Here is a 16,568-nt window from a genome sequence, read left to right as displayed (position 1 = left end):
CTACTTTTTCGATCTTCATTTTGACCATTAAGCGCATACCTCTGGAAACTTCCTTGAAATGCCAATATTCAAATATAGATTTGGATTAAATTCAATATATATAACATTATTTGAAATTGGCCCTTTCTAGACTGTAAAGAACTAAGACTAGGTAGGATCACAAGAAATCCAATGCTTTTACTGTTGTTTACTTACTTTCTTTCTTTTTTAAAAAATATTATTTATTGGGCGCCTGGGTGGCTCAGTGGGTTAAGCCGCTGCCTTCGGCTCAGGTCATGATCTCAGGGTCCTGGGATCGAGTCCCACATCGGGCTCTCTGCTCAGCAGGGAGCCTGCTCCCCTCCCCCTCTCTCTCTGCCAGCCTCTCTACCTACCTGTGATCTCTCTCTGTCAAATAAATAAATAAATAATCTTTAAAAAAAAAAAATTATTTATTTATTTGAGAAAGAGAGAGGGAGGGAGGGAGGAGGGCATGCAAGTGGGGGCAAGGCAGAGGGAGAGCGAGAAGCTCAAGCAGACTTCCCACGGAGCATGGAGCCCACTGGGGCTCTGTCCCAGGACCTGAGATCCTGACCTGAGCTGAAATCAGGAGTCAAATGCTCAACTGACCGAGCCACCTAGGTGCCCCTGCTTTCTTTTCTTTTCTTTTCTAAAAACATATAATATGGCATTCAGATGAAATTAGTATCGCATGTGAAAATGTTGAGTTATGAGTATATTAATTTAGGCTGAAGGAACTAGGAAAGCCCAGTGATTTGAAGAAAGCAAATTGTTTTGCCCCAACCTAGGTGAAACCCCGGAGGAGGCCGATACTGAAATGCCCAAGATTTATGAGCGAATTGAATCTTTTGATCACCTGAAAGAGCGTTTGACTATGTTCCTGCAGCTGTATAATGAGAGCATCCGCGGCATGGGCATGGATTTGGTCTTCTTCCAGGACGCCATGGTTCACTTAGTCAAGGTCAGTGGCCACACCCAGTAACCCCTCCCCAAAGTGATGGATGCTTGGCTTCACACCAGAGGTTTTTTTTTTTTCTCTCCTCTTTCATCTCCTGGAAGAATATTCAATTTGCAAATAAACTCAATGCCATATTCCAATTTCATTTCCAAACGGAATGCACCGTGTCACACCTGTAGGCTGAAAATCAGCCGGAATATCAGAGCATGGATACTATCCATGTGTGATATAATTTTATCCAGTGTTGCCATATGGCTTCCGGCTCGTGTTTTTACCACATTGAATGAATGCAGTTGACATATGAGTTCAAAGCACAGGCAAAAAGTCTATTTATTTTTTTGCATTATGCAAAAGAAAGCTGTAAAAATAGTGTGTGAACTTTGAAGACATTATGCTCAGTGAAAGAAGCCAGTCACAAAAGGATAAATACTGTTATGATTCCACTTATTGGAGGTACTTAGTCTAGTCAAAATCATAGAGACAGCAAGTCGATTGGTGGTTGCCTGGGGCTTGGAGGTAGGGAGAATGGGGAGTGTTTATGGTCCAGAGTTTCATTTTTGCAAGATGAAAAGAGTTCTGGAGATGGTTGGTAGTGGTGCTCACACAGCAATGTAAATGTGCTTAATCCCATAATTCCACTGAACTATGCACTTAGTAGTTAAGACAGTAAATTTTGTGTGATATATATTTTACCACAGTTAGGAATGATAATTTAAAAAGAATTCATAAACGATTGAGTTTGAGTTGGATGAAAATTCTGTTAGAATGAAGTCTACCAGGAAAGTACATTTTCCTTTCTACTTTGTCACAGGAGTCATTCCAGTATCTATTCATAGCATAGTTGACTCTCAAAGGTTGGAAGTAAAATATGTTATTTATTTGATAACTTATATGACTTAATTTATCTGTGGATAATGCCATTTTAAATCTGTTGTTGATATTCTCATCTCTTGATGTCAGTTACTTTTTCAGGCTACATCCTTTTAGTTAGAAAGAGGCTGTCTTCCATTACTTGGGTTTATCCATAAGGAAAAAAAATCTCATAATTACACAGTGTCACCTCTGATAATTACTGAAGCTAAGGTTCATCTAGTCGATCCTCACTCTGAAAGTAGAATAGGGTGGGGAAGGCTGGAGTATGTCAGGGAGACGGAGGAAGACAGAGTGACTGTTGTAGATTGAGTCTCCCCCATGAGAGCATATGGTTGGACATTCTCAATTCTCAGAGTCTGAAACATCTCTACTGAATTGTGAGCACAAATGTTCTTCCAAATATAAATAATGACTCTGTCATATTTAATGATTAAGAGGAAGAAGAGAGAAAAGAAAATAAATAATACCAAAGGCAACTTTATAACTAATGTCTTTTGGAGACAAATCTGATTGGCCTAGGATTTCATAATTGCTCAGATTAAAGATGAGACTTTATGTTAGTCTTATGTTTGAGGAAGTTCTCTGGAACTCTCTTGTTTCTGTGTTTCATGAACAGACCATGAAGTGATGACCATTTCTTCACAATGTGGGGACATGACATTTGAGGCACATAGGACTTAGCATAGGGTCTTTGACTGCTTTCCCTCAACTTCCCTCTTAGACTCTTGTGTCTGCTCTGGAATCAGGTGAGGAATTCGTGACTGGAGTTTTTGAGTAAGGTTTTAATTGCATTCCTCATGTTCTCCTAGGCTGACCCTCTCTTCTATTCTTCTGTTTCCTGGGACAGTACATCCCAACTGTGTTGTGTGAATGTGAACCTTGAAATGTGTGACTTAGTCACAAGACATGACAGAAGCCAAGAGACAGAATTAAGATGAAAACTGCAGCATTACAGGGTGTGATAGGAGACCAGACATATCTCTTGGTTCCTTTTTTCATTAAAATAAAGATTTTCTTTCAAAACACAGAGTACCTCTGTGGTAGCTCTTTTGCGTCTTTGGTAAAGATTCAAACCATGGTGCATGTGGCTTTTCATGGTATAGCCCCTGCGTAGCACTCTGGCCAGTGGCTTCTACTCTGCTTAGCATGTAATCCAGAAAAATCGGCTATCCCTGATGAAGCACACCCTGTTTCCAGAGCACTTCACCCATGCGCTGACTCATGTGAAATTTGTCGGTGTGTGTGTGTGTCTTCCTTACTGGGCAATAAGCTCTGTGAACACGGGCACCCAATTTATTCACCTCAGTATTCACAAAAGGAGAATAGGCACACTTGGGATACTAGATAGATTAGTTTGGAATTTAACCCCATCCCCAGTGTGGCCCTAAAGCACCCTTTGCTGCCTCGCCTCCTGATATTTCTGTACCTCGTGCTGGAGTTCCATTTCTATGGGGACACCTCAGCCCTTCTGCCGATTCTGAGACTTTCTGTAGCCCATCGTTTCTTCCTGAAATGTAGCTCAGCTCCTGCCGGGCATGCCCCCTTCTTGATTTCAAGTTATTCCAAGATCCAGATCGCTCTCCAGCTCCACACCCAAGACTTGCCTCTACCAGCAGCACTGTTCCCTTCACTACCGTTCTTACCTGTTTCCACGTTCACTGTGGGCTGTGCAGCCTCACATTTCCTTTAATAGGTCTCTCTCCTCTGCTAGCATGTGAGCACCTGTGGGGCAGGATGGGCAGTATTAATTTTTAAAATATTTGCTAAAAGAATTGAAGAATATTTCTGTCTCACAATCTGTATAGAGTAAGACTAAAGAGTCCCATTTAAAGGTTTTACTCAATTGTGCTTTCTCATTTAATTTTAGTTTGTAATTAGATTATGAGATTTGAGTCTCTTTTAAACCCTCCAACTTGTTTGTTCATATTTATGTTTATTTGTTGTAGAGGGTTTAAGCATTTATTGTGTGCTAGAGACTGGGAATGGAAAATTTTAATATAAGACCTAGGTCTAGTTGCAGGAAAAGATGTGGGGTGAAGGTTCCCAATACATAATTAATTAACAACAATTATTTAAATTATTCACCAATTATTAAATTTTTAATTAAATAATTTTTAATTTTAAATTATTCACCAACACCACTGAAAGGAAATGGTTATGACAAAAACTTTATATTTTAAAAAATGTTCATTAAGGAAAGACACAGAAGATTCTTATGTGGTTTTCGATAGCTCCTTACCTTCCATATCTAGGCCTCTTGAAGGAATACCAGGGAAATAATACAAACAGATATTGGCAAAATCATTCTTGCCAGTACCGTTCCTACCCTGCCTGCAACAACTTTACAGAGAATCACGAGGGCATGCCGAATAGGAATGCCACGGGGACATCCCCCACCTAGTCCACAGGCTCTCAGGTCCACAGCAGAGACAAGAAAATGGTCTCCATTTCCCATGCTCACACTAAGCTGGGGGAAATAATCTAAAAGACAAACATAGTCCCAACATTTTATTAAACCTCAATAAGAAGAAAATAGGAGATGTCCCCAAAAGAGGAAAGTATAGCCCTTCCCAGAGGAGGTAATCCTGAGAAAGGATGTTTAGCAATCCACTGGCAGAATACAGAGCCCGGGTTACCCCAGGGAGTTTCCGCCAGCTGCAGAGAAGTGACTTTCTCAGCCCTGTCTCACACTCTGTCATCAGTTTGCAGACAAGGGGGTATCACGGTAATTCCCCAGGCTCAAACGGCAGCTAGGAGGGGAAGAGAAATAGTTAGCATGTATGGAGTATGGGGAAGCAAGCATCAAGGAGAAGCCTATACTGAATCTCCTCTAGGTGGGCATTAGAAGCTGGTGGTAGAAGCTGTCATCAATAACAATAAAGCGAAAGAAACATGGACTTCTGCCACGAGGGGAACTTGAGCTAGTCTGGGGCTACTGACTCGCCCACCCATATTCACTTCTTGGGCAGTTCCTTAGGTCTCACTGTCTGTGCCAAATAATGGGACGGTGTTTATGCCTGTTTTCTTCCTGTTCCTCCTCCTCTACTTTTAAAAAACCCCATCACCTATGCTGCACTTTGGGGATTTTCTTCCCTTCAGTTTGAGCTCTCCGCCATTTTTCAAATGTTGAGGATATTCTCATTAACGGTGTGTTCTGTATTCCAGAAATACATGTTGCCTTGAAATTTCAGTCTCTTTCCTGTCCCACTGCATTAGGTTGGGAGACCAAAAGGAAACCTCCACGTCCTCTTTATTTCTCTCCTTTAAAACCCAGAACAGGCCATAGCGGTAGCTTGGGTTGACTTTTCAGTACTGGTCTCCTCTACTTTCCCAAAGGCACCCCCCAAAACACACCCTCTTCAAGCAGCATTCTCTTTCAGAAATAGCCTCCTTCGTCCAGACAATGTCTCTCTCCATGCCCATCCTGAGACACTTGTGTCTTCCCAAATGCTTATATAGGAAAAAAGTGGAATATTTGCACATTGAACAATGATATGTCCCTTTTCTACTGCACATTCTAGATCTCGCGCGTCATTGGCACGCCCGGGGGAAATGCCCTTCTGGTCGGAGTGGGCGGATCAGGGAAGCAGAGCCTGACGAGGTTGGCTTCGTTCATTGCCGGCTATACTTCCTTCCAGATCACTCTGACCAGGTAACATGCTTTCACTTTAATTCACCTGAAATGGATTTTGATAGCAGGTTTTCAGAGGCCACTTGAACTAAAGAATGCATTTTTCTTATACATGAGGAATCAATCACTTTCCTTCCTAAATGCTGAGTTATCATCATCTCCTTTCAACTTTTATTATAGATTATGAATTTTTCACATTAATAATTTGCTTTTGAAGTATTTCAACCTCTCTCATTGTAATGAATAGATGCCTCCTTGTTTTTATGTTATGCATGACATGAATATTACGTGTGTTCCTTGTGGTGTATTTCAGAAGAAATTTATCCCTCCTAATTGTTACTTCAGATTTCAAGAATGTTAATAAACTAGAAGAGTAGATGGAAAATTTATATTGATTCAGTCATTCATATATTTAGACAGAGTTCTTGGACACCAGCCATGTGTCAGGCACTGGCTAGATGCTGGGGAGTTCATGGTGACCAAGGTAAAGCTGGCTCGTGTCATCACAGAGCTTCCAATAGTCAAGGGGGTCAGGCAGCGGAGCAGTTCATTCAGGAAGGTGTCCTACTCAGGTGCTGTCTACTGGAAGAGAATCAATGAAGACCACCCAGCTCCTGCTGTAACATGGGGGAGGGACTCCTGACTTAGTCTGGGGGATGGTCAGAAAAGGCTTCCTGGAGGAAAAGATGTTTAAACTGAGACCCAAGTATGAATAGGAATTATCTCAGAGAAGAGGTGAGGTGCTGAGTCTTCCTGGCAAAAGAGTCAGCACACGTGAAGTCACACTGAGGCCCTGGAAGAAGTTAAATCTGGCGGGGTGTGCGGCGTGAGATAGCAAGTGGGAAAGGGATAGAAGTGGAGGCTATTGATGGTATGATAAGGAATAGGGACTTGATCCTAAAGTGACAGGGAACCATTAATGAACTACTGATAGGAAGGGCTTGTGGGTTTGTATGTACAGAATACGGATGGGAGGAGCTACATGGAGAGAGTTACAAGGCAAGAGATGATGGGTCAGGAGTGGAAGTGGTGAGGACGGAGGAAAAAGGATGGACTCAGGATCACTGGGAAGTTGAAATTTATTTTTTTAAATTTTTTAAAATTTATTTATTTTCAGCATAGCAGTATCATTATTTTTTTCACCACACCCAGTGCTCCATGCAATCCGTGCCCTCTATAATACCCACCACCTGGTTGGGAAGTTGAATTTTTGAACTTGGTGCGTCCTAGTTCTGGCTTGGGAAGGTAGCTGACTGATGCGTACAACTCATCAAGTTCAGAAACCCTGGGCGGCGGGCGTCCTTGGTCATAAGTGTGTAGTGTGGGTAAAACTAGGAAGTGAATCTCTCTCAGCATGGGGAGATACGCAGAGGTGACCCAGAGGGGCTGAACAGAATTTCAGGATTAATCAAGATGAGAGGCAGGAAGCCAGTTTGGGGGTGTCTGGGTGGCTCAGTTGGTTAAGCACCTGCCTTCGGCTCAGGTATCGAGTCCCACATCAGGCTCCCAGCCTCCATGGGGAGTCTGCTTCCCCTCTGACCTTGTTGCCTCTCATGCTCTCTCTCACTGTCTCTCTCTCGAATAAATAAATAAAATCTTAAAAAAAAAAAAAAAAAGAAACCAGGAATCCAGCAATCCTGAAAAAAAAAAAAAAAAAAAAAAAAGCCAGTTTGGAAAGTTTAGTTGGGCTGAGAATTATTAGAGGTTAACTTGTGGGTGGGAGCAGGAAGTCTTGCCTCTTGGGAGTGCTGTAGAGCTTTGGCTTGGCCCAGTCAGGCAAAGCATCCCTCCATCTGTTCCTGATGGAGGCCCGTAGATACCCGCTAGGACAATTGGTAACTATTAACGCCACATTTAAGATCCCTTGTCTGGGTTGTCATACTTTTCATTTGGTCAGAATTATAGGCTTCTGCTTGGAGAATAAATCCAAAAGGTTGCTCCTTGTTTTTCAAGTACTAGGACAGAGAGACATAATTCTCATCGCCTTGTGTATAATTCTGCGAGTTTGTGGATAGCAGTTGAGTTAGGTAAAAGATAACCCATGCAGGAAAGAGACTGGACTCTGACATTTTTGTTCCTAATATTTGTATTACAGTTTTCAAAGCACTTTTATATGCATAGGCTAGTTTGGTCTTCGAAGAAACTTTGTCAGTTAGCAAGGCATATAGTAATATTAGCCTATCTTACAGCCGAGACTCAGAGGCTATCACTTATCTGAAATCCCACATCTGCCTGGGAATTGACCACGGTATTTCTGGTTTCTGCTCTGGCTTGACCTTCACCGTCCCATACTGCCTCAGGAAAAATGTCTTTTGGTTCCTCCCTCAGTGATCAGTTAGTTTCTCTGCATGTCATAAGGGTCTTAGTCACCACCGTTACTGATGAAGAGGAGGGCCAACTCGTTTGCTTCTCACACCTTCAAGAGACCTTCTTACTGCCCAAGCCGGCGAATCGCTATGTGGCCAAGAATCAGGAAGCAAGAACCTCCCAATTGGGAAGCACAGCCCTGCGTTAGAGGGCTGAGGCCATTATTTGAGGCAGTGGGTCCTTGATCCACGGACTGGGTTGAAAGTTTTCCCAAGTCAGGAAGAGCTGAGGTGAGGTTTTTTCCTTTCTCTCTCTCTATGGGGGACTGCATCTTTGAAATTCTTTTCTAATCTCTCAGATAGCACTTCTGCAGACATTTTCTTAAAATACTGATGCATTGTGAGGGTTTTCTGGTTCTAGGTTTTAGGTTTTAGATGATCAGAAAGCACAGAGTATAGAGTTAAATAGTTAGTAGCTTTAAAAAAAAATCAGAAGGCCATTTGCTCTTGTGCTCTGAACTCTGAGTTTATTTAATGTCAGAAAATTGAAATAATGTTTCAGTAAGTCTGAATCTCCAGGATTGGAATATCTTTATTTTTACTTTTGGTGGTAATGAGCTACTCTGTTTTGGGACCTCTCTAATATTTCAGTACTGCAGGCTGATTTCCACTAAAGAATTGCTTTTGACAGTGAAAGAAGATTTAGAGTGTGATATTTCATGTTTCCAGCTGTTATATTACAGTAGACTGATTGCTCAGAAAATTCTTACAGGGAACTCAAAGATGCAATGAAGTTGTTTTGGGGGATGAGAGGCCACCATTTTTAAAAAAATATTTTATTTTATTTTACTTTTTAAAAAGATTTTATCCTATTTATTTTTTTTAAAAGATTTTCTTTATTTATTTGGCAGAGAGAGAGAGAGAGAGATCACAAGTAGGCAGAGAGAGAGAGAAAGAAACAGGCTCCCTACTGAGCAGAGACCCCAATATGGGACTCAATCCCAGGACCCTGGGATCATGACCAGAGCCGAAGGCAGAGGCTTTAGCCCACTGAGCCACCCAGGCACCTTAAAAGGTTTTATTTTTAAGTAACCTCTATACCTAGCATGGGGCTCAAACTAACAACCTTGAAATCTCGAGTAATACGCTCTTCCAACTGAGCCAGCCAGGCGCCCCAAGAGGGCATATTTGAATTAGAGCATTCTCCTCAGCCTATATAATTAAGGCCTGATATGATTTAATTTAGATTAATTTATGAGGTATCTTCTAAAATACCAGTTGCAGGGACATCCGGGTGGCTCAGTCGGGTAAGCATCTGACTTCAGATCAGGTCATGATCCCAGGTCCTGGGATCGAGTCTCCCTTCAGGCTCCTTGCTCAGCAGGGACCCTGCTTCTGCCTGCTCTGCTTGCCACTCCGCCTGCTTGTGTGCTCTCTATCTCTCTCTCTCTGACAAATTAAAGAAAAAAATCTTAAAAAAAAAATACCAGCTGCAGACAGGTACATAATAAGCATTCCAATTTGACTCTTGTGTTAGCCTTACCAATGAATATTTTCAAAATGAAACATACCCATTCGGATGACATTTAGTTGTGGTAAAAATGATATTTTGGTTTCAGGTTGACTTTTTACTCTAGATTTTTATTTTGCATGTAAAAATTAATTATAACAGTTAATGAAATCTGGAATTAAAAGCCAGTTTCATATTTGCAGGTAAATATAAAGTTACTTGGCTTGTTAGCCAGACTTATTTGTGATCATTTTGCAATATATACAAGTATGGAAATACTATGGTGTGTACCTGAAACTAAGATAATATTATATGTCGGGTATGCCTCAATGGAAAAAATAGCTCTTAACTTTTGTGAATGGTGAAGTACTCAAAATTTTACCAAGATGTACCTCTATTACTCTCAAAGGAATAGCTATTAGAAAATGAAAGAAATTTTTTAAAAATCAGTTTCATCTTTGTAAGGAAATTTGATGGACGAGTAACATTCACATACAATAAAATTCTTATCTGATGAAACAACATCCGTCTTTCTTTTGATTAACCGAATGGCATAAAGCATTGTTGTAAGGATCTTTCTCTCCACCAGAAGAGTTTAGCTAATGACACAATGACAATATCTCTTTAGATCATACAACACATCAAATCTGGTGGAAGACTTGAAGATTTTGTATAGAACGGCGGGGCAGCAAGGCAAAGGAATCACTTTCATCTTTACAGACAATGAGATTAAGGATGAGTCATTTTTGGAATACATGAACAACGTTTTATCATCGGGTGAGGTAGGAGCTCATTAATCTTCATGCATTTTGACTCCAGAGTATCTCCAACTTTAGAGCTATTTCCTTCCATTATTAGGGTTTAGGAAGTCAGTAGTAGGAAGAATTGCTTTTTCTGTTGGGGTTTAGAGAATAAAACAGCTGATTGGATTTTTGATATGTAACGTTTTACCCCTTTAAAAAGCCATGAAAGTGATAGAATCATTTGTGTATGATTTGTGTATTTAAAATTTGGGGTATCTTATCTTGAGGACTTTGGTTAGTCTTTTTAAAAAAAGGATTTGCAAAAGCCTGTTAATTTGTTGTAGTCCCCAGAGTTTATTTTTGCTTTTGTTTTTGAGAAGACAGACACATCTAGAAAAAAATGTTTCGATGGCTGATGATAGAGAAATTACTGTCATGTTTCTTCTAGGAGTTTTATGGCTTCAGGCCTTTCATTTAGGTCTCTAATCCATTTTTAGTTTATTTTTGTGTATGGTATGAGATAGTGGTCCACTTTCATTCTTTTGCATGTAGCTGTTCAGTTTTTTCAGCACCATTTATTAGAGAGATGGTCTTTCCCCATTATATATTCTCGATTCCCCTGTCATAGATTAATTGAACATGTAAGTGTGGGTTTATCTCTGTGCCCTCTATTCTGTTCCATTGATCTGTAGGACTGTTTTTGTGTCAGCACCATACTGTTTTGATTATTATAACTCTGTAGTAAATCTTAAGATACGGGATTATGATATCTACAGCTTTATTTCTTTTTCAAGATAGCTTTGGTTATTTGGGGGTCTTTTGTGGTTCCATACAAATTTTCGGATAATCTGTTCTAGTTCTGTGAAGAATACTATTGGTATTTTGATAGGGATTGCATTGAATCTATACACCACTTTGGGAAGGATGGACATTTTAACAGTATTAATTCTTTTAACCTATGCGTGTGGAATACCTTTCCATTTGTATCATGAAGACTTTGGTTAATTTTCTAAAGGAGAAATGCAGGAAAGCTGTTATATGTATCATAGCTAAGCTATGTATTTTGATCTCTTTTCATTTGTCTGTCCTGAACTTGAATGTCTGCATTTCTTTTGAAGGTCTCCAACCTATTTGCTCGTGATGAAATTGATGAAATTCATAGTGATCTCCTATCCGTCATGAAAAAGGAATACCCCAGGCGCCCACCTACCAATGAGAACCTGCATGACTACTTCATGAGTCGGGTCCGACAGAACCTTCACATTGTGCTCTGCTTTTCACCTGTGGGGGAGAAGTTTCGAAACCGAGCGTTGAAGTTCCCTGCCCTTATTTCAGGATGCACTATTGACTGGTTCAGCCGGTGGCCGAAGGATGCCTTAATTGCTGGTTAGTGTTGTGGAAACTTTTGTTAGAGTTTTTGGTTAAAAGTGTGTGTGTGTGTGTGTGTGTGTGTGTGTGCGTGCGCGCATGCATGTGTAAATTTACTTTCTATGCTATTATCTGGACTGAGCCCACATTCACTTTATTTGAGTCCAATATTTGAGGACTTTTGAAAGATGGTGCTCTTTTACCAAAGGTGCAAAAATGAGGTAGCTAATTTTTCCCAGAGTGTGGTTATCAGACACTGTTTTTTTGTTTTGTTTTGTTTTGTTTTTTCAGACACTGGTCTTCAATCTCCTATTCCCTTGAGTTAATTTCCAGTGACTGTAGTCTTTTCAGGGATGCCAGCAAGCTTTGTCTCAGTTGGATACTCAGATGTGTTCCAGGATGTCCCAAGGAGGCACTAAAGTTTTAACTACTTTGATAGCATTTGTGTTCTTTTCAGAGTGGTTGGTCAACCTCAGGGTAGTTAAAGCTGATTGTCTCTTGGACATTTTGTTCTTGTGGCTGCAGGGTTGGACCTCAAAGAAGAACACCTTACCCAGCAATGCTCTTGCTGGCTTCTGTCCTTGAAAGGGGATGTTAGACTGTTCTGTGACTTGGCTCCTTGACTGCTTCCAGTTCTGTCCATGATCATCCGTCCTGCAGAACACGAATATCTCTCTCACTCTAAATGAAATTGAACATAGATGTGGTAGAGGAGATGTTAGAGATCATTAAGTTTATGGTTTTTAGCTTTTGGCAAGAAGTTACTTGTGGGTATTTTAGATGGTAGGGATGTTTAGGAGTCTCCCCTGACCAATTGTATCAGACCCTCAGGGGGCGCCCTGGTTCATGGCAGTGGTTTTCAAACTTTTTGTCTCATTATGTTTTAATAATAATTAGAGTCCCATTTCTCAGTAAAATCTTACAGTGGCCCTAATAGATAAAACAAGAAAAAGTGGAGGTGAGGAAGAGTTCTGGAGCCTACCCCCTTAACGCACATCTGTGCTATATCCACATCTGGCTCTCCAGGTCCATGGAACCCACCATGAGAACAACTGATTAACCCATCTCTTGCTTTTGGTAGATGGAGACATTGGGGACATTGAAGCTGAGGAGATTGTCAGAGATGTAAGAAGCCATAAAGATCAATACTGGGGCCAAATCTGGGTCTATTATGTATATGGATCTATTCTTAGCCTCCGGAGACATTCTCTTCTCTACATACTGATGTTGACAATAATGGTCTTCCAATCTGTGGCTTTTAAACACAGAACATTTAAACATATTTGAAATATACATATATAGTTTTCTCTTTTGTCTTATGAAGTTTGAGAAAAGGCCAGTGACTTATAATTTTAAGTCCTATTAAAATGTGAGTACAACTAAAGGTAAAACTTAAAAATTCTTTGAAATAGGATATAAATGCAGAGCACAAAATGACAGAATTTCAGAACTATATTAAAATTAACTATGAACGATGATAATTAGTGTAGAAGTACTTTGTGGATTATCATGTAAGGCATTATTACAAACAATAAAATAACAATTTCAGGTGACAAACATTGTAATACACCATAATTAAGATGATTTAATTTACATACAGAGCCCTTCCTGTGAGGTCTCTATTTCAATCATCTCTTCTATTACAAGACAAAGACCTTATTGATCTTCCCTTCATTAATTTCTCACAAATCTGCCCCTTTCTTTAAAATTTCATGGTAAAAAATAAGATAAAATTTAAAAAAAAATCTCATTGTATCAACCCAAGCCAGGATTACATGGAGGTCAGGGAGACTTTGATTTCTATGTCTTTGTTTATTGCAAATGTACTTACTGAGCTCCAGGCTATTTCTGGAACCAGGCCCAGGGAGGGCAAGGCAGACTTCTTTCTTCACTCCAGTCTTCTTCCAGGCGAGCTCATCCTTAGCCTCCTGGGTGATGGGCCCCACCAGCTTTTCTCTCCAGTCTGGCCTGTCTTTGGGCTTGAAATCTATGCACTTGGCTGGTCTGGCTAGATACATTCTCAGGGGGGTTTCACAGACTGCTTCTCCAAGTGCCTGACACCAAACTTCCTCTCCCCTGGTCCTTCGCCCAGGATCACGACATCATCCACTCAACTACACAATCAGAGCTTTGTCTTGAGCATCTGGGCCTCCTCCAGCTCTCAAGTCTGCTCGATCTCCAAGTCTCATCGACCCTATCTTTTAAATACTGGGGCATTGTCTCTAGCGCTTTCCTTCTTGCAGGCAGACTTCCTAGGCCAAGCTGTCATTGTCACTCACCTGGAAAACCTCAATAGCTCGGATGACCTCTCTTCCAGTTTCAGCTGTCTGCCAGCCAGCTCACACTGCTGACAGAAGAGCGATGAAAACACAAACACAACCACATTGCTTTCTACTTCTATGGCCATCCCTTGCTCCTGGGAAAAAGGCCATGGTCTCTAGCCTGGCCTTAAGGCTGGGAAGAGTGACCCCACTCACCGCCACCAGCTTCCCTTGACGTTGATTTTTTACCCCTGCTCTGTTCTTCCTGATCATTGAACAGGCTGCGTTTTCTTCCCATGTGACGCCCTCCTCCTCCATCTGACTGGGACCCTCCTCCCTTTGTTCGGATGATCCTGGCTCAGCCAAATATCCCTTCCTCAGGGGAGCCATCCCATTTCCCTCTCTTCTAGAGAGTCTGTTTCCATGTTAACACTTTCTAGCACTCTGTGCTCTTCCTTCTGGGACTAACCACAGTTTACTGTCTATATACTTAGTTGTGTATATATTTGATTAATGCTGATTTGTCTGGCTCAACTAAAAGGTCCATGAGGTCAAGGACTACCTATTTTTCATTCACAATCGTGGCCGCTACCAGTGTCTGATGGTTGTAGTGTTGAATGAATGAGTCAGTCTGTTGAAATTCATTGTCCTTCTATAGTACGGCCATGACTTACTTCCAGTCTTCTCTAACCAAACATGAACCCTCCCTCTCTTTTCCCCCTAGATATACCTCCATCCCTTCTTCCCTCTTTCTCTTCCTCCCTTATTTTTTCTTTCTTCTTTTCTTTCTTTCTTTCTTTCTTTCTTTCTTTCTTTCTTTCTTTCTTTCTCTCTCTCTCTCTCTCTTTCCTTCCTTCCTTCCTTCCTTCCTTCCTTCTTTTAGAGAGAGAGAGAGAGGGAGCACACAGTGGGGAGGGGCAGAGGGGGAGAGAGAGAGAATCTTAAGCAGACTCCACCCCCACTGCAGAGCCTGACCAGGGTGGGATCTCACAACCCTCAGATCATGACCTGAGCTAACATCAAGAGTTGGGTTCTTAACTGACTGAGCTGCCCAGGTGACCCTGAATGCACTTAAATCATCCTCATCCTGCACATTAGCCCACTTAGATCAAGAATATTCTCTTCCATCTCCTTTGTTTATCTACATTCCAAAGCTTAATCAGAACTCATCACATCCTTCACGCTTTCTTTGTTTCCTTAGGAATATTTAGTTCCCCCCCACCGACACCTTCATGGACCTCCTGTATCTATAGTATTTTATATCGTGCATCTGGGTTTTGAAATGTTCTTAAACCTTTGATAACCTTTAATCTTTTGTGGTTATATCTCCAGTCTAGTCTGATAAATGTTTCCTGTGCTAGTTACAGTAGTGGGTGAAATAATTGTAAGATATAAAACATAGCTCCTTTATGCAAGAAATATAAAATCTATACATTTATACACCTAACATTAACCTGGAACCTGGCTAATGTTATTTTGAAAGAATACCATCTGTGGGTATTGGAAATACTTAATATACTTAGGGATTTAAGTGTTATTTATTCTTTTTGGAAAATTAGTAACAAGGTTTCTAGAACCAACCTTATTTAAGTTGTCTTCAGGATGCTGATTTTAAATTAAATTATTATATTCAGCCATATCAGTAAAGGAAATATACAATTTTGTTTGTGTTAGTATATTTAGATTCTACTGAATATTTCCCATACAAGTACTAAATTATTATAACTTTCTAAGATTAATAATATTAATTAATTTAGAATTTAAGATAGATTTTAGTTTTGTTTTTAAACCAGCTTATTAAGGTATGAATGATATACAAAATAGTATACATAATTAAAACACACAACTTGATGAGTTTTGAAATAAGTGTGTACCCATGGGGCCCATGTTGTAATCTATGTCATAAACATATCCATCACCTCCAAAAGTTTCCTCCTGATTTCTTCAATTATTATTGTTATTATTTTGTGATAAGAACACAGCCTAAGATCTCTTAGAGCTAATTTAAGTTTACAAACAGTATTGTTAGCTATAGACATCTTGCTTTACACTAGACCTCTAGAACTTACTCATTTTGTATAACCGAAACACTGTATTTTTGACTTTTTGACTCGGAGGAGAGGGGAGTGGTACCTCCTCCCCTTACCCGTGGCCGTCAGACGTCTACTTTCTGTTTCTATGAGTCTGACAATTTCAGATTTCTCCTATAAATAGTATCGTGTAGTATTTGCCCTTCTGTGTCTTGCTTACTTCACTTTGCATAATGCCTTCCAGGTTCATCCTTGTTGTTGCAAATGGCAGGCAGGATTTCCTTCTTTTTTTTTTTTTTTTTTAAAGCCAAATAATATTCCATTGCATGTATATCCAATTGTATATCAACAAACATTTGGGTTGTTCCCACATCTTGGCAACTGTAAATAATGCTGAAGTGAACTGGATAGTGCAGACTTCTGTTTGAGATAGTGATATTATTTCCTTTGGTTACATGCCTGGAAGTGAGATTGTTGGATCCTATGGTAATTCTATTTTTTATTTTATTTTTTAATTTTAATTTTTTTTCAGATTTTATTTAGTTGTTTGGAGCAGGAAAGGGAGAGAGAGAGAGAGAGTGGGGACATGCATGGGAGCAGGGAGTGGGGCAGAGACAGAGGGAGAGGGAGGGAGAATTTCGAGCAGACTTCATGCTGAGCACAGAGCCCCACACAGGGCTTGAGCCCACAACTGTGAGATCATGACCTGAACCAAAGTCAGGAGTTGGATGCTTAATTGACTGAGTCACCTGGGGTCCTACCTACCTTTTTTTTTTTTTTTTTAAATATTTATTTATTTATTTGAGAGAGGATGGGGAGGAGCAGAGGGAGAGAGAAACTCAAGCAGACTCTGAGCTGAGTGGGGAGCCGATAGAGGGCTCAGTCTCA

General features: G+C 40.4%; 1 protein-coding gene across 1 annotated transcript in view; it reads left to right on the top strand.

Annotated features, from left to right (window-relative positions):
* The window catches only part of DNAH5 (dynein axonemal heavy chain 5), a 205,275-nt gene that overhangs the window by 119,749 nt on the left and 68,958 nt on the right, over nt 1-16,568 (top strand). The window contains exons 52-55 of the mRNA XM_059416774.1: nt 789-961; nt 5,353-5,483; nt 9,907-10,060; nt 11,140-11,407. Coding sequence (XP_059272757.1) covers nt 789-961; nt 5,353-5,483; nt 9,907-10,060; nt 11,140-11,407 — 726 coding nt within the window. The remainder of the gene's footprint in view (nt 1-788; nt 962-5,352; nt 5,484-9,906; nt 10,061-11,139; nt 11,408-16,568) is intronic.

This window comes from Mustela nigripes, chromosome 12, assembly GCF_022355385.1.
Source record: "Mustela nigripes isolate SB6536 chromosome 12, MUSNIG.SB6536, whole genome shotgun sequence".
Lineage (NCBI taxonomy): Eukaryota > Metazoa > Chordata > Mammalia > Carnivora > Mustelidae > Mustela > Mustela nigripes.
This window is presented reverse-complemented; position numbering and strand designations above follow the sequence as displayed.